Source organism: Rhinolophus sinicus, linkage group LG04 (assembly GCF_036562045.2).
Source record: "Rhinolophus sinicus isolate RSC01 linkage group LG04, ASM3656204v1, whole genome shotgun sequence".
NCBI classification, from domain to species: domain Eukaryota; kingdom Metazoa; phylum Chordata; class Mammalia; order Chiroptera; family Rhinolophidae; genus Rhinolophus; species Rhinolophus sinicus.
The window spans coordinates 187,556,386-187,573,636 of record NC_133754.1 but is presented as its reverse complement, the minus strand read 5'-3'; the positions used below and the strand labels follow the sequence as shown (position 1 = coordinate 187,573,636).

The following is a 17,251-nucleotide window of genomic DNA, read 5'->3' as shown; positions in this document are numbered from 1 at the left end:
GTGCCAGCCCGCCTAGGGTGGGGAACACAATGTGTTTTGTCGGCTGTCTCAGGGATGGAACATGCAATCAGCCTTATGTCCGGTTTGTGAAAATAAGGCACGTGTAAGCGACAGTAGGCACACAGACGGTGGGAACTCGGGAGGCAGGAAGAGAGGCAGGTGTGAGGGGTCCTGCCCGGGAACAGGCGAGGCTGGCATGGGCGGAAGCAGCAACATGGCAGGTGCTCAGTGCTAAATGTGCTGATGGCACCGGTGGGACACTGCAGGTCCCAGACACTGGGTGCTCATGACATCTCATGAAGGTGACTGCACAGGACAAACTCCATAAACTAACTCATAAGCAGTGCTTGATTTATTAGCTTTTAGAAAACGGTTCTTATATACAAAACAAGCTGATGTTTGTTTACGAGTGTTAAATACACTCCTTAAAAATTAAATAAAATTTAGAGTATGGATTACATGAACTGTTTTTCCTGGAAGCACTTCAGTGAATGAATAGTTGACAACGGGGATCTCGAATGCACATCACACAGGCACCAGTCACAGCGTCCACGGGCCCACTCGTCACAGCATCTGACCCAGCAGACACCGACTGTGGGTGCCGGGGCAGGTCCACCGTTGGGTACAGAAGTGAATCACTGCTAAAACCCATGGGCGCACGCTGTGTGGAAAATTCACTCACAGTGAGAATACAAACTATGTTCAGCTGCAAAGTCCACCTCGTTCCAGGGCTGTCCCAGCCACATCACAATGTGAGCTGTCAAACTCCAGGCAACTCATGAAAGTTTGCCCGACAATTGCATGTAAAGGTCATGCCTGGTCAGTGCCCAGCCCCACGGGATGCAGCTGGCCCTTCTGTCTCTACAGTAGCCACGGGTGCCTCCACAGCCACAGAGCAGAAGGCCCAGAAGGTCATGCTTTTCCCTCTTCTGTGCTCAAAACACTGAGAGCGCGGGGGGACGACTCAGCCCTGAGAGGTAGGCCCTCCAAAAGCCGTGGGAAGTGTCTGCTCGGCTGCTCCCTGGAAGGTGCTGGGCTCTGCCATCGGTGCTCCGGCTGTCTGGGCAGCTCCAGCCAAGCTCATTGGTGGGCACAGCTCATAACATGGACATTACAGATGCACCAGCTGCCCATTACCTCATCGGGCCGTGGCTAAAAATGAACAGCAACTCCCATGTAAAGAGGTTCCTCGAGCTGTTAGAACCATGAAGACATTGAACGGGATAGGACACGAGACAATAAAGGCCTCTGTGGGAACTGGGGTGACCGTGCCCAGCCCTCAGTTGGGATTTCCACACAGCAGCAAGCAGCCAGGGTGCCTGCTGGCCTCTGTGCTTTGACATGTCCTTCCGATCGGAGGCTGTGACCGCATGTTCCAAGGATGTGCTCTGGCTGCCCGGGCCCAGGGCCCCTAGATAAGAAGTGCTGGCCAGGAGCCTCCCGACAAGAGACCAGGACGGGGGCTCTGGTGGTGCCCGGGAGGGCGTCACTTCTGCCCCTCAGGCTGAACTGCAGGCACAGCCGGATGTTGCCAGCAGCAATCACCCCAAAGTACGAGTCTCAGAGTCACTTTAAACCTGGCTGTGACGGGCAGAACCAAGTATTGGCAAACCTAAGACTTGTATGGAGACCACAGAAACTGCAATGAGGGGCTCCCTACAAAATCAAACAACTATATTTTCCAAAAATAGTTTTTACAGCACTTTAAATAATTTACAAAAAAGCTACAAAAATCATATTTACCAGGACACATGTGTGAAACAAGACATGGTTTCCTGCTAGTTCTCCCCTTCAGCACAGCATCAGACGCACGCACATACGCGTGCTATCCACACACGCTGAAACCGGGACGTGTACTCACAGCTTGAGGACCTTGCCCTTGGCCAGGGGGCTGCCGCCTTCCTCCATGGAGGTGTCACTCAGCTCACTGGCATCGCTGCCCCAGGCCTCTGGGTCATCATTGTCTCCATCCATCACCCTCTGTCGATACCTCAGGTCTAAAATAGCCTCCTCTGAACCCGAGTTCCTTTTGTCGTGTAAGTTGAGCGCTGCCGGTGCCTTTCGACTGGGCCAGTGTCCACCCTCCTTCGTCATGAGCAAGTGCGAGCTTCCAAACACGGGGCCATGGCTGGCCGGAGGCTCTCTGAAGGCCGAGAAGGACGGGCCCTGCAGAGGCAGGCTCAGGGGTGTGCTGAAGAGGCCGGCTGGCTTGCCCCCCCAGGAGACGCTCTTCCCAAAGTGGAATAACTGTGTGGAGAGCAGCGGAGAGAAGCCGGCGAAAGGCAGGCCTCTCTTGGGGTCTGGGGGGAGGCTGGGTGCACATGGGGCCTGGCCCTCGGGTCCCTTCTCCCTCTCGCTCCCGAGGCCCCCTTTCCACACCGTGTCCCTGCCTTCTGAGCTCAGCACCCACGTGCTCTGCAGCCGACTCTGGTGGGCAAAGTCGCCCCATGGGAGGGTGAGGCCAGCCTGGGGCCCCCCTTCCCTGTCTGCTCCCGGGCTCCGCGTCAGTGCGCTCCGGCTCCTAGAGGTCACGGGCAAGGCCCCACTGGGGCTCCCTGCCCGGGTGCCAGCTTCCACACAACTGGACAGCTGACCAAAAGCCCTGTCCCCGGAGGCAGGCCCAGTCCCTCGTGGGCTTTGGTCTTTGTAAGGATAAAGGTTTCTCTTACCAGTGGGTGACCCTCTGGCAGACACAGTCCCACTGGCACTCCTGGGCGGTACCAGCTGGCCTCTGGCCAGAGCGGCGGGGAGGCAGGCCTGGTCAGCGTGGGGGCTGGCCCTCGGTCCCATGGCTGGCTGAGGGGTCCCCCTGACCCTCTGGCTCCGTGTGCACATGCCAGGCTGAAGGGCCAGAGCCGGGGCCACCACCTTTCGGCACAGCAGCTCTGGCCTGGACACATTCCCCGGCCCGAGCGTGGTGGGACCTCCTCCTAGAATTTCTGAACCACTCACGGACTCTTTGGCCTTTTCTGCCAAAAACTTTCTGATCTCCAGTTCGATGCTATCATCGCTGTCCACGGAACTGCTGTCGTCAGACCGGGAGCTGGGGCTGGCGGCTGAGCTGTGAAGTCCGTGGTCTTCTGCTTCATGGGAGAACAGGTGCCCTTCGCAGGCACTTGGCCCTGACAGGAGGGCTGGGGGCGCGTCCGCGGGGCCAGCGCCAACTGGCTTCGTGCTCTCTGTTTGGCTGCCGAAGACGCGCAAAGGTTTCCTTAGCAGGTTCTCCCTGCTGTCCTTTTTGGACTTTGAGAGGCAGCTTTTCAGCAAGTGTGGGCTTTTGTCTTTCCAGTCTCTCTGGAAGCCACCCAGCTGATCCAGGAACTGTGCCTCGGTGGTGCTGAACCTAACCTTCTTCTTGCACACAGCCCTGGGGTCCCGACACCTTCTCTTGAGCTGCCGCTTGGATCGTAACAAGTCCTTAATGGCAGTGTCCAGGTCCTCGTCGCTGTCCAGGGAGCTGCTCTTGTCCTCGGAGCTCTCCTTTTCGTTGACACTCCTCGCCTCGACCGCCTTCCCCTGGCCTGGCGACATGCCACCCCTCGTGTCTGGGGCCACATTCTCCTCACCCAGCCCGACCGTCCTGCAGGGGAGAGGCTGACTGCCGGCCTCACCCTCCCTTCCGGGGGCCTTGCTGGCTTTTCCCTGGCTGTGGTCAGAGTCCAAGGTGACCTCCTTCCCCATCTCTCTCATTTTCTTGGGTGTAGGTGGCCGCACAGTGTTGCTGCTGCCTCTCCGTTTCCTTTTACAGCTCAGCGACAGGGCCTGTGTCTTAGAGACAGGCGCCTTGGGGCCACCAGCCTGGCCGTTGGGGCCCGGCAACGGCAGTGGGTTCTGTGTGGACTGTGGGCAGGCTTCCGTTCTGGCCAGCAAACTCCCCGACTGTGCCTTCAGCGCCAGAAACGTCCGGATCTCCTGCTCTATGCTGTCGTCACTGTCCACCGAGCTGCTGTCCCCATCCGAGCGCGCAGGCACGTTTGGGGAACGAAGGAGTGGGCTGGCAGACAGGGGTCTGTCACTGCCTTCTGTAGGGGCTGGCAGGATCGTTTTGGAAATGTCCAGGATTGCTTCGGCACACATCAGCTCGGTGGGCGTGTCTGCCCGGCAGGCGGATCGGTCCACAAACTCACTCTTGGCAGCTGTGTTTCCTGGTAGTGCAGAGGCTTTGGTCTCCTTTGGTGGCTTAGAGGGATGGTCAGGGTCAAGGCCACCAGGGCCGAGGTCCACGGTCTTTGAGGCCACCGGCTTCTTCTTGCCTGGCATTTTCCTGTGGGTTTCGGGCAAGGCACTTTTTGTGGAGTGGCTCGTGCTGTGTGTAGGAGGATGGGGCCCCTGCTCTTCCCCCGGTAGGGTTTTCTGCAGTGGGTCCCCGCCTGCCTCCTTCCTTTTCTCCAGCTGGTACAGCTGGATGGCCTCCTCAATGCCGTCGTCGCTGCTCGAGTCGGATGCCTCGTGCACCAGGGCTGCGCTCTTGAGTCGCTTCCCTCTCCTCCCGGGACCCACGCCCCTCTTGACCCCACCTTTGTTCTGGGCTGCTTCCACAGGGCAGCAGGTGGCAGCTGGCCTAGGGGCTGCTGGCTTCGTGCCACCCATGCTCTCTGGCTCAGTGGTGACCTTGGACCTCAGGCCTCTGGGCTGTGCCGCTGCCTTCGCCACCCGGGGAGGTTTCCGGAAGACAACCTCCTTCCGCGCTCCCGCCAAATCCAGCCGGTACGCCTTGATTGGCTCTTTGCTGGATCTCAGTGCCGGTCTGGCCAAGCTGTCGTTGGGGTCTGGTGCTTTATCTGCAGACACGTCACATTTTGGGGTCTCATGCTGTCTTTTCTCACTCAGAAACTGCTCTATTTCTGCCCGGATGCTCTGCTCAAAGGAGTCCTCACTGCTGACACTCACCGGGGAGGTGGAGCCCTGGTCCTCGCCGGCCCCCACGCGGCTGCCCGGGACACCTCCTGAGCCAGCTGCAAGTTTTGGGGGACACAGGGCAGTCGGGGTGCTGCTCTGAGGCGGCTCTGGTTGGCACCGGCTGTCCCCATCAGCGGGTGCGGGGGGCTGGGTGGCCCCGCTCTTGGCCTTCAGGTACTCCTGGATGGCTTCCTCGATGCCCCGGTCCACAGAATCGTCACTGTCGGAATCCAGCAGCGAGGGGCTGACGTCTGCGGCTTGCTCGGCCCGCTTGGGGTCAAAATCAGCAGCAAGAGCACAGGCAGCCGAGGCGGGGCTGGTGGCCCAGCGGGCGGCACGGCCCCTCTCTGCCCTGTGGCTCCCGTGCAGGGCGCGCTCATGGCTCATGCCCCGCGCAGCCCGGGCACCCTGAAGCGTGCTGATGATCATGTGCACGCTGGCACGCACCGCCGTGCCCCCCACGCCCTCTGTCGCCTCCGAGAAGCAGCCGGGAAACCTACAGCTCCCGGGCGGGCTGAAGGCCTCCCATGTGGACTGGAGAGCAAGCACAGGAGGGGCGTTCATGAGAAACATCCTAGCAGACGGGGAGGGACGTGCAGAGTCGAGTCTGTCCGTCTACCCGGTTCACATCCTGGGGGGAAAGAAAGCACATTGCTCAGATGCCACTGAGTGAGGTGATGGCGCTGTGGCCACGAAGAAACAGCAGGCCGGTCAGCGTCCGGTCAGCTGGGGGCCCAGGTGAGGCGGGTTCGTGGGCCTCAGTGTCCTGGGCTGTGAAGTGGGACCGCCGTGAAGACCCGAGGGGAAACCGCCTCTGGGCCGCCCGCCTGCTTGCGGGAGCACACCCGTGCCACCCCTGACTCTGACTTTGGGACCCCATCATCTCTGCAAGAGAACAGGTCTTATTTTACCTCAAAAAGTTGTCCAGGGGTGCCAGTGGGATAGAGGCCACAAACGCTTCTCTGTGAGGTAAAAAGAACGAGATTCTGATGCTGGTCTAGTTAGGGGCCTTCGTGGGTCGGGTCATTCTCGACAGAAGCAGCAAGGTACTGCAAGAAAACATACGTGATATGAGCAACCCTACAATTACTTCCCCAAACATCTGCAAAGAGTCACTTTTTATTCAAAGACATCACAAATGTGTATTTGTCAAATGGTCTCATGCAGCCATAGCATTACTTTGGCTACTTAGCATACAAGTTGTCCCCAAAATAGTCACACCATTTGTTCATTCTGTGTGGTCACCTATGGGTCCCATGTTTCAGACCAAATGTGGCCTCGTCAGCAGAACTGCTGGGCTGGTCCAGGGAACACTGACGACCGATGATAAACAGCCTCCACACCAAAGGTCTGGGGACCATTGCTGCAGAGCAGACTACAATGTGGATGGCAAATGGTCAAGTGGAAAAACATAAGCCACACCAGGTAACTGTTAATTTTTAACATGTTTCTCTGACCTATCGTGACCCCACCAACTGGAATGCAAAGCCACTGAGATGCAAGAGGACAGCCTGGCAGCATTTATGGAAACAGGAAATTGAGTTCCGCCCCAAAAATGGTGCCAGGCAAGGCTGTCACCACCCTGGGGACCTCAGGGGTGGGATGGAACCAGCCTGTGGATTTGCTTTGCTTCCGACACAGACCCTTCTCTGCCAGGAGCTTCCTTTCTGACGAACATGTAATCTTGTTTATACCCCAGAGTCCTCTCCAAGAAAGCGTGGCTCAGCCACCTCGGCACAGACATGCCCCAACAGGTGTGACCAGCGATAATCCAGAGGGTGAGACAAATTCAACAGCAAGTCACTTGCTATTACTGATTTGTGCTCAAAAAGTAAAACCACAATGTGAAAGAATTTCTTTCTTGCACTTACTTGAAACTCTCTTCACGTCCAGGTTCAGTCCGGTGACACAGCAGCCCACCCTGGCACAAGGTCGCATGGCTCCACCTGCACTCCATGGCACCCTCTACCCACTTTTAAAATAGACTTTGGATTGCCAGGAATAAAGAGAAGCAGAAACATCTAATTCAGAGGCTGAAGCCACAGCTAGTAAATACATATGTATATTTTTTGGAAAGAAATAGCATCAATTTAAGGGCTCAAAACAAATTTTGAAAGAACTTACCCTGAGATCAAATATAGTTAATCACAACTATTTTTCAACTGTCTGGGCCATAGATCTGATACTGTAGGATGTTGATGGGGGAGTATGTGAACCTACCCGCTAGTTCTCAGACCCTGGCAGCCACTACAGCCCACAACCCCAGCCGCAGAGCAGTGGGCACCAGCAATGTGTGTGTGTGTGTGGGGGGGATAAAGGAGGGCTCTTTCACTCGCTGGGGACCTTGCTCACCTGGCTGTAGTCGTTATTGAAAATTACAGAAATTAGAAGACATTTGAGTAGGCCTGGGGCTGTGACGAGTCTACATAAAGAATAGTAACTCCTGGAGGCAGCTGGATGGCTCAAGTGATTAGAGTGCGAGCTCTCAACAAGGTTGCTGGTTCAATTCCCGCATGGGATACGGGGCTGCTTCCCCTGCAACTAAAGATTGGAAACGGTGACTGGACTTGGAGCTGAGCTGCACCCTCCACAACTAGACTGAAGGACAATGACTTGGAAATGATGGGCCCTGAAGAAACACAGTTCCCCAATATTCCCAAATAAAATTTGTATATATATATATATATATATATATATATATATATATATATATATATATATAAATTAACTCCTGAAACAGCAATACCATCTTAAAAAGGGGTCCAGGGATGAACCCCAACATATGCCAATGCATCAGGCTGCAGTGGTTTCTACACTAGGAAGCAAAGTTGGGAGAAGAAAGCTGGTCTGTACTAACAGTCTGCTGAGTTCACCACCCTTAATTGACTGCAGACAGAGCTTGGACTCCTAGTGAACAGTTTTCTGAATTGTCAAATTACCTAGCAGAAGAATGAGGTTTAAAATTCAGAGGGCGTCTCCAGCGACAGCCTGTGGCTTTAAAACAATCAACCGCAGGAGATGAATCACTTTGGAAAACTCCCCTAAACTGTACTTGGAAAGAACTGGGAGCTAAAGCCAGGGGCTCAGGTTTGTCAAACTGACACCCTGCACCGAGAGCTCAGAACCAGGTCTTCAGGGTGGCTGTGGGGACACCCAGCCCTGCTCCCCAAAACCACGTGGTGCCAGAATTTAAAAAGTAGTGGAGGGACCCTGACATCTCAGTCTAGACACCCACCTTCAGGGAGAACAAAACCAGGCTTAGGCTTATTCTTAACAGTCTGCCTTTCTGCACGAAATACTCCCAATACATTTCTGGAATCATCAAAAGCGGTTCAGCTCTTGTTCTTACCTCCCAGGGGCACGCCCCCCACCCCCACACCACCCCCCGCCCCCCACAGGGCGTTTAGAGAGATGAGAGCCACGTAGGGATAAGGGTCCATTCAGGGCAACCTGAAATGGGCGTGGGCTAGGTAGACCTCACAATATTGCAGCAAGGTCTACCCCCAAGCAAAGCTGCAGTGCCACCGCGTGTGACCGAGGGATTGGAGGTTAGGAAAGGCCCTCAAGGCTGACCCTGCTCTGTCCTTTTCTCCGAGCACAAGGGGCTCCCAGACTGGGGGCGCAGAACCCGCTCTGCCTTTGCCAGAAAGATCTCTGCGTACGGGGCTGCGAGCTGGCCCTCAGCCAGGTTAAGTACGAGCACCTCCCTCAAGGAAGGAGACAGGCCTTCACGCAAGTCTGCGCCCCCGGGGTTATTTTTCTGGGATGCCGGTGCTGGGGGCCAGGGGACGGCCGGACGCTTCGTGACCCTCCCGGAAGCTACGCCGGGCGCAGAGCGTGAGTGCCCTTCCGTGGGAGGGCCAGGCCTTCGGCCGAGCGCGGAAGGCGGGGAGCGCCGCACCGGCCGGAAACTGCCCCTCGGGCCCTTACCTGCATCTCACCTGAGTGCGCCCTGCGCCCCTCGTCCCATTCCCCGCCGGCATCGAGGGGCGCGGGGGGCCATGCAGCAGGGCCAGGAGCTGCCGCCCGGGCCGCGACCCTCGCCGGGGCCAGGTAACAGCCTCCCGCACCCGCCGAGCCCGCCCGCGCCCCGCGCGCCCTCCCCGGGAGCCTGGCGCTGCCGTCCGCGGCCTGCCCCGCCGCCCTCCCGCCCTGGCGCTCACCTCGGCTCCGCCACCCGGCCCCTCGCCACCGCCCCCTAGCCCGGCGTCGGCCCGCCCGCCCCGCGTCCCCGGGGAGGAGCGGCGCGCGGGGGGGGCGCGGCGGTGGCGGGGTCCCGGCGCCCCGCTCCTCGGGCCCGGAGTGGAGGGGGCTGGGGCCGCCGCCTCTCCGCAGCCGCTCCCCACCCCCGCTCCGGCGCCGAGGGACGCGCGGAAGGCGGGGCGCGCGGGGCGGGGCGACCCCCGGCCGCCCCCTCCTTGGACCTACCGGCGGCGGCGGGAGCGGCGGCCGCGCTCCGGAAGCCGTGCCCGGTGGCTGGGCATCATGGGAATGGCACGGCCGAGTTCCGGGGGAGGCGCGCGGCCCGGCCGGACCCCCGCCCGGCGAGCGCGCGCCCACCTGCCGGCCGCTACGGAGGCCCAGGGACGCCCCACCCCTCCCCGACTCGGACGGGGCACCCGGAAATGCTCCTGGTGCAGTTGGTGAATTGTTTGTGTGATGTCAGACCCCCACACACCCCTGTAGAGGCGGGAACCCCCGGGGTCTGTTGACCGCTCTGTCCCTGGGGCTCGCGCAGTGTAAGTGCTGGGAGTGCGGCGAACGTCCGCCCTCCGCCACCACCCCAGAGGTGGGAGGGATGGGCCGCAGGCTAGCGCGCTGCTGGCTCCTTTATCCTGGATGTCCTTACTATGATTGTAAGCGGCTGTGCCACTGGAAGCTCCAGCATGTCTGGTGCCGCTGTGTGCCTGGCACCGTGCCTGCATCTCTATCCTCCTTGGGGCGGCGAAGGTGAAGTTTCGTGCTGTAAGTCTGCACCGAGCTCCAGGTTGAGCCTGGCCTCCCAGCTGCGGTAGGGGCCAGTCCCTCTGCCTGATCCCTTTTCCCGTCCCCACCTCGTCCCGTCGTCCTCCCAAGCTTCGTGCTGCACGGTCAGCTTTCCCCCCAGGATACGGCCCAGGCCTCCAGCTGTGTTGGCCCTTGGCTTTGCATACTGCTTCCATGCGTCTGGGTTTACAGCCTCACCCCAAACTCAGGTAAGGAACCTGAGGCTGAGAATAGATGAGGACCGGCCCAGGGGCATGGTGCCGGAAAGCCAGGCGGCCACGGTGCCAGCCCTGTGTTTAGTAGAAACCCAGAACTTCTGAGCAGCAAGGACCTGGCAGAACTCCCCACAGTCCCCCAAGAGATTGTTCTGGGCACCTTAAGAGTGTGTGGGCGCTGGAGGAGGCAATGGGGTTGGAGGGAATTGGGGGACTGCCCTCACGTGCACACCTGCAGCCTGGTTCCAACAGGAGGAACTGGATATCAGCATTCCCACCTGTCCTGGATGAAGAGCCATCCCACCTGTGCTGGATCCTTGGCCTGTTTGGGAAGGGGGAGGGGAACACATCAAGGACCCGCCCTGGACAGCAAGTCAGGTTCTGTTAGGTTCTGTTTCTGGACTCTTCTCTGAACTTGTGACCTTGAACGCCTTTCCAGTTTTCTTTTATAATTCAAATAGTCCGGACACCTTTGCCCAAGGCCTGTGGTGTCCAGGTGCTGCTCAGGGCACTAAGCCACTTGGGATCTGGACCAAGCGAGAGCAAGACACAAACACTGTCCGTTTGTCTGTCCATGCTGGCCTCTGTGGCCATAACCCAGATGTAACGGGGTGAACTGGGGGTTCATTTCCTGTCTCAAAAGTGCCAGAGGGAATCTAAAGAACAAACTAAATGAACAAACAAAACAGAAACAGACTCACAGATACAGAGAACAAACTGATGGTTGCGGGTGTGTGGGGTGAGGGTGGTTTGGGGAACAGTGAAAAATGTGAAAGGATTAAGAAGTACAAATGGGTAGTTACAAAATAGTTATGGGATGTAAAGGACAGCTTAGGGAATATACTCAATAATGTAACAACTACTATGTATGTTGCCAGGTGGGTACTAAACTAATGAGGGCATCACTGCATAAATTGTGTAAATGTCTAACCACTATGCTGTACACCTGAAACTAATATAAAATAATATTGAATGTCAACTGTAACTGAGAAAAAAAAAAAAAGTAAATTTAATAAAAAAGAAAAAAGAAAATGCCAGAGGTTTGATAGAATAAAAAACCAGGGGTGTTTTCCTATAAGGCATGAGAAGGGACATTTGTAGTCTTACCATCTGGGGAACTTGGGGGCCAAGTGTCAAGAAACCCATTAAAGGGGCGTCCGGTGCTCTGTTGGTTAGAGCGTGGTGCTCTTAACAACAATGTTGCTGGTTCAATCCCCACATGAGCTGCACCCTCTATAATTAGATTAAAACAACTACTTGACTTGGAGCTGATGGGTCCTGGAAAAACACATGTAAAATTTATAAAAGTTTGGGGGGAAAAAAAAAACCAAACCATTACAACATTCTCTTAATGCTTCAGTGAATTGTTTTAATGAACAGTATTATCACATTATAAAAGTCATACTTGTTCATTATCAAAAGTTTGGGGAACTGTATCTAAGTAATCACCTAACAGCCCAGAAATATGGACTGTAAATATTTTGGCATGTGTGTTCACAGTTTAAACAGTGCGGTGGTGAACAGCATTGATGATGTGTCCTTGGAAGCGGCTGAGTATTTCCTCAGGGTGAATTCCTAGAAGAGACACCATCGGCCAAGGGCTAGGATGCATTTTGCCAAAATGCCTTCCAGAAACGCCGACTGTGGGGCAGACTGCCCACGGGTGGGTGAATGGGCCTGAACCGGTCTCGTTCCCTGTCGTCTCTGGCAGTCTCATGGGTAAGACAGCCGTTTCATCACTTTAATTGGAATTTCTCTGATTCCAGTTGAACACCTTTTCATTTTGTTATTGGCTATTTGGAAAATTGCCTATACGTGTTCTTTGTGCATTTTTTCTTTTTCTTTTGGGCTGTGTATCTTTTTTGTTATCTGAGAGCTGTTCCAGTTAAGGATTCTAGCCCATCTCTACCACACACTCACGGGCATCACATTTATTTTTCACAGTTTATCATTTTTCTTTTCACTGGGGACTTCCCTTGTTTGTTTTTGTTGCAGTGCGCAAGTTTTGAACTTGTTATGTAGCCAAGTTTATCAAGTTTTCTTTTATGGTTTCTGGCTTTGGGTTAAGTAAGGCCCAGGGTAACTTTTATCACTCTGAGATTTCCTAAGTGTTCACTGATTTAATGGTTAAATTTCAAAAGAAGAGAATAACTGAAAACATGGAGGGGCTGAAGCCAGAAGGGCCCTTATTATCTGTTTCCCTTCAGGAGTTAATGACACTCTCATAATTAAAGGCTCTCAATTGACAGAAGACACCGTTTCCCGCTGGAGGAGGTTTGATGGTCTCCAGTGGGAGGCAGACTTATGCGTCCAGTCCTGTCTGTGGAATGTGAGATGCTGGACCACACTTCCAGGAATCCGTCCTGAGGCCCTGCTCACTGTGTGTCCAGGCGGGTCTCTACAAAGACTGTTTGTCGCTTCTCAAAGCAAAAAACTGGAAATGACCAAATTGAGGGGAACTGTGAAAAATGACGTCACATCCATGCCCGGCTGAGCCTCTGATGGAAAGAATGAGGTCTGTCTGTGCCCACTGGGAACCGGTCACATAAAGCCTCATCCAGGTGTGCTCTCAGTGGCGGGTGGTAAGGGTGTCATGTGATCTGCTGTCTGGCCAATGGAAGCACAGATTAATCGTCCCACCTGGGCCTGAGAGCAGCCCTCAGTGGGATTTCCTCTGAGGAGTAGCCTGGGGTGGGGGCCGGCAGAGAGAGGTTTTATTGTTCTTTTTATATTGTTTCAGTTTTAAAAATCAGAGCATTGCTTTCATATGTAAAAAAAAAAAACTCTCAGGAAATGTTTAATAGGAATGTTAATGTATGCAAATGAAGTTATATGCATATTGCACCCAGAGCCAGGGGGGAGTAAATGCTGACTCGATTTGATCCTGGGAAATTCTGTGTCTGCACAGCACAGTTATAAAATCTTTTACCTCAGAAGCAGTTTTAACAGCTTTATTTGGTTTTATTTCTTGAGTGTCAGGTTGTTAGAATTCTCCTGGCATGAATTTTACCCAGTTTTTTACCATTTCAGAGGACGACGTGACGTTAAGCTTGTCTATTTATAAGGGAGCATTCTAAACTAAAGCAGAAAATAAGCCTCTTGAGAGGAAATTATTCAGGAGGGCCCAGTGGGCATCATAAATGGAAACTGAGGACACCTCACCTCAGATTTATTCAAGAAAGAGCAGTATTGTTTCCAATTCAAGATTGGAGGGAGCTCTGATTCTTTGCAGAAAATAAATAGGACAAAGGCTCTTATTAGACCATTTTGGGAAGTCAGCGCCTTTCCTTTCCTTGGAGGGCCTGGTGGCCCCTGCGGGTGGCACCAAGAAGTGGCCGGGATGGAGGCTCAGGGCTGGAATGGGGTTCCCTTTGAAAGTAGGAAAAACATACTGAAAAGGTGAAAGCAACAACAGCCAGCAGAAATCAGCATTTTTGCCCAGACAGTCTGGGCCGGGAGCCACCTGGGGTTAGTCCCACCCAGATGGGAAGAAAGAGAGAGTTTTTCTCAGGGGAAGGTGGTCAGCCAGTTCAGTACTGTTTGGATGTAGGATGGGGCAGAGGGAGTGGCTGTTACATGCATAGGACAGAGGCCTCCGCTGAGATGGCCCCTTGGATTGTCCAGTTGAGGGAAGTGGCTAGGTCTTCACACCCCTTGTACAGAGGCCGCTGGATGTGGGCTGCCCCCCCCCCCCAGGAGGTGACCTTGGCCCAGGAGTGTCCTTCGGGCTGAGGCGTGGCCCCAAGGGTCTCAGCTATGGCACCTCTGCCCGGAAGGGGGTCTGGGCCACTGGCCTGTGTCTACCACCCACCACCCAGGTCTTGATTCCTTTGAAAGCACCTACTTGAACCTTGTGCTTCAGAAAATCTGCCAGCAGCTCCCTGTCCATATTTCAGGCAAAGCTTTGTTAACTTGGTAAATCTTCCTCAAAAGTTTGACTCAACCTCCATTCAGTGGAAGAGGCTGCTGGAAATGTGTCAAGAATTATAAGATTATAAGTCTTACTGAGACAGGTTAGTTAACATGTTGTTAGGTGGACAGGAAGGTCGCTGGTAAAATAAATAAAAGACAGGCATATCCTGAAACTCCAGGTTCTGAAATGGCTCATTCAGTCCAGGACAAAAATACCAGCACCTTGAGGTTAAGAAGTTATTTCGTAAATCCCTTCTGGCCAGACAAATGGGAGCTGTCTGATAGATAGGAACGGGTTATTTTGCTAATCCCTTTAGGGTGGGCAAACAGGACAAACCTGATAGCCGAATTCCATTAAAAGACCCAGCTCCCTTCTCCAAGCAGAGAAGGGAAGATATAAAAGTAAGAGCTTTTGCCTCAGTCATGGGGTCCCATTCGGAACCCCCTCCCACTCGAGAGGTGCAATTCTTTACTTTTAATAAACTATTCTCTTTTACAACTGCGCCTCGCTCCGCGCTTCCCTTCTTCGGTTTCACGAGACACGATCCTGGCACTCACAGAAATTTCCTACATCATTACATATCAAAATCTGAACTAGAATTTTAACCATCAGGATTAAAATGATGCAAATGCGACGCAGGAAACAAATTCCAGCAAAACTTGTCCTGAGGAAGGGTCCGAGTCCTCAGTGAGGGGATGTGGGCGGCGCGCCAGTGAGCAAGTTTACACGTCAGCCTTGGAAATGTCCCCGAATCCATAGAAATTATTGTTTCAGTTTTCCTTTGGCAGAAAAAAGCAGGCATCCACTGTACATTCTCATTCTCTGGGTTTGGGAAGGGCAATTAGAGAATTTTATATTTGTGTGTAGAACCCGACTTAGGAGGTCTAAAAATTAAGTTCACGAACTTGTTGCAACGATGTTGCTAACCTTTTTTGATATCAGAGGGATTATTCATCATGGATTTGTACCAATTGGACCAACAATTAACCAAGTTTACTATTTGGAAGACTTAAAAGGCTGTGTAAAAAGTTTTTGGGGCCCGCCCGGTGGCTCAGGTGGTTGGAGCACCGTGCTCCTAACGCCAAGGTCACCGGTTCAATTCCCACATGGGCCAGTGAGCTGCGCCCTCTAAGCTAAGATTGTGAACAATGGCTCCAGAGTTGGGCTGCAGTGGGCCACCATGTGCTGCCTTGAGCGGTGGCAACTGACTGCCTCAGCGGGGGTGGGGCGGGTGCAAGGCTCATAATACCAGCATGGGCCCGGGAGCTGTATGCTACACAACCAGAGAAAAACAACGGCTTGAACCAGAGGGGCAGGGGAAGGCAGAAGAAGGAGGGAAAAAGTTTTCGTCTGAAAACAACCTGAACTTTTCACCAACAATTCATGGCTCTTGCATCACGACAATGCAACAGCTCACACGGCACTGTCTGTGAGGGAGTTTTTAGCCAGTAAACAAATAACTGTACTGGAACACCCTCCCTACTCACCTGATCTGACCCCCAATGGCTTCTTTCTTTACCCGAAGATAAAGGAAATATTGAAAGGAAGACATTTTGATGACATTCAGGACATCAAGGGTAATACGACGACAGCTCTGATGGCCATTCCCAAAAAAGAGTTCCAAAATTGCTGTGAAGTGTGGACTAGGCTCTTGTGTCGGTGCAGAGCTTCCCAAGGGGAGTACTCGGAAGGTGACCGTAGTGAATTCAACAGTGAGGTATGGAACACTTTTTCTAGGATGAGTTCGTGAACTTAATTGTCAGACCTCATATTCCCTTTCTGACACATGGGATAGAACGATCCTCAAAGCTTGACAAAGGTTTATGGGTTGTTTGTACAGCAGTGAGTTGGTGCCTTAGAAAGAAGTAGGAGTGTGTGGAGAGCTGCGCCTTCCCCTCTGCTAAAAGGACCACCCGAGACCTGAAGGAGTTGAAAGATGACCACTGGGAACAGAGAAAGCCATGCCCCAAAGCCTCTCCCTTCCAGAAGGCACCGTCTAATTTCAAACTAAAACAACCTTCAGAAATGTCCCCCACCACAGCACTCTGTGTTCTGTTTTGGGAATATTTCCCTCAGGTACATGACTGGGAGAAATGCTACCCTCCTTTTCTCTCAAGGTCATGACCTTGTGGACATAAGAGATGAGAGTGCTGCTCTGGTCCCTGGAGATCAGCTGGGCCTGCTGGGGGGGAAAGGGGGTGATGTGGAGGCTCGTGTGTGGGTGTCACCCAGGCTTCATCTTGGGGTGGCCTTTGCCATACCTGCTGACCCACAGGGCTCATCTTCCTTGATAGTGGGTGCAGTAGGGGGGAGACCTGCCCTCCTGAGGAAGGTCAAGGGCCACACAGACTGGCCAGAGCTGAATGTGAGGAAGGCCCTGGGTGGGTGCAGAGCCAGGGGCAGGAGGGTTTTCTCCCTTCAATCAGACACAACTTTGCTTTGGAGTCTAGGTGTTACTGTTGTTAGTTTTCAGTGGACAGTGTTTGACTCCCTGAGTGGCACAAGCATTGTCATGCTCCAGACCCAGGTGGGCGTCCATGCACCTGATCCATCCTAGCACCTAGGGTGGAGGGAAGGACAAAGTGAGCTGCCCCTGCCCTTTCAGGCCCCTGTGTAGGTGGCGGGATACGAAGGTGAAACACGCGGCGGCAGGATGAGCCTTACTGTGAAAACCAGCTGCACAAACCTATCGCCCCTATGTTCTGAAACCAGGGTCTCTGGTCACAATGAAACAGGGTTTGTTTGTGCAATCCTACTACTGAAAGGCAAAAAGAGGTGGACCAGTAGACAGATGTAAAACCTGGCTGTAATTCTTACCGTGGAAGCCAGAGACAAAGACACTTTGACCTGAGCCACACAGCCCCACTGAGGCGTTTACACGAGTGACTAGCTGAATGGGCAGCTGTTGGGTCACATCGACAGTGTGGGCAGAGTGACCTTGCCTCTCAGTCTGTGAAGCCCGCTGACCTCCAGCCTTAGAGTGCCCTGCGCTTGGTCCAGCCTGGGCGCGGGCACACACACACAGTGAGACTCTGCGTTTGCAGTTTTGCTGGTCATCATACGTGGACTTTGAGGGAAATGAAGGCAGCTGGTCAGGCACCATTGTGTCCCAAGCCACTATTAGTTCTGCAGCCTCTGTCACCAAGGGTAAAAAGGGACAGGAGTGCCCTGCAAACTCTCTGGCTGAGAAGCCACTCCTGCTCTGAAAGCCTGGACAGACTGTGCTGGTCCAAAGGGA

General features: G+C 54.0%; 1 protein-coding gene and 1 long non-coding RNA gene across 5 annotated transcripts; one reads left to right on the top strand and one right to left on the bottom strand.

Moving 5' to 3' along the window:
- Window positions 1-325: 325 nt before the first annotated feature.
- Window positions 326-9,462, bottom strand: PPP1R26 (protein phosphatase 1 regulatory subunit 26). 4 transcript variants are annotated; one of them, XM_074331336.1, is made up of 4 exons: window positions 9,328-9,462; window positions 6,771-6,884; window positions 5,811-5,948; window positions 326-5,530 (listed from the first exon to the last, which is right to left on the bottom strand). In XM_074331336.1, the coding sequence occupies exon 4, from the start codon at window positions 5,470-5,472 to the stop codon at window positions 1,858-1,860; it is 3,615 nt and encodes a 1,204-aa protein (XP_074187437.1). In that variant the 5' UTR covers window positions 5,473-5,530; window positions 5,811-5,948; window positions 6,771-6,884; window positions 9,328-9,462; the 3' UTR covers window positions 326-1,857. The 4 variants fall into 4 exon arrangements, with proteins under 4 accessions (XP_074187437.1, XP_074187435.1, XP_074187438.1 ...); XM_074331334.1 differs by lacking the exon at window positions 9,328-9,462 and adding an exon at window positions 9,063-9,200; XM_074331337.1 differs by lacking the exon at window positions 9,328-9,462 and adding an exon at window positions 7,839-8,266.
- Window positions 5,577-14,515, top strand: LOC109460973 (uncharacterized). Its single transcript, XR_002139595.2, has 4 exons — window positions 5,577-5,637; window positions 8,846-10,478; window positions 11,601-11,819; window positions 12,350-14,515. It is a non-coding gene; the product is annotated as an uncharacterized LOC109460973 (long non-coding RNA).
- Window positions 14,516-17,251: the final 2,736 nt, after the last annotated feature.

Coding starts and splice junctions, on each gene's coding strand:
- PPP1R26 (XM_074331336.1), bottom strand. CDS start 5,472: ATGTTTCTCATGAACGCCCCTCCTGTGCTTGCTCTCCAGTCCACATGG.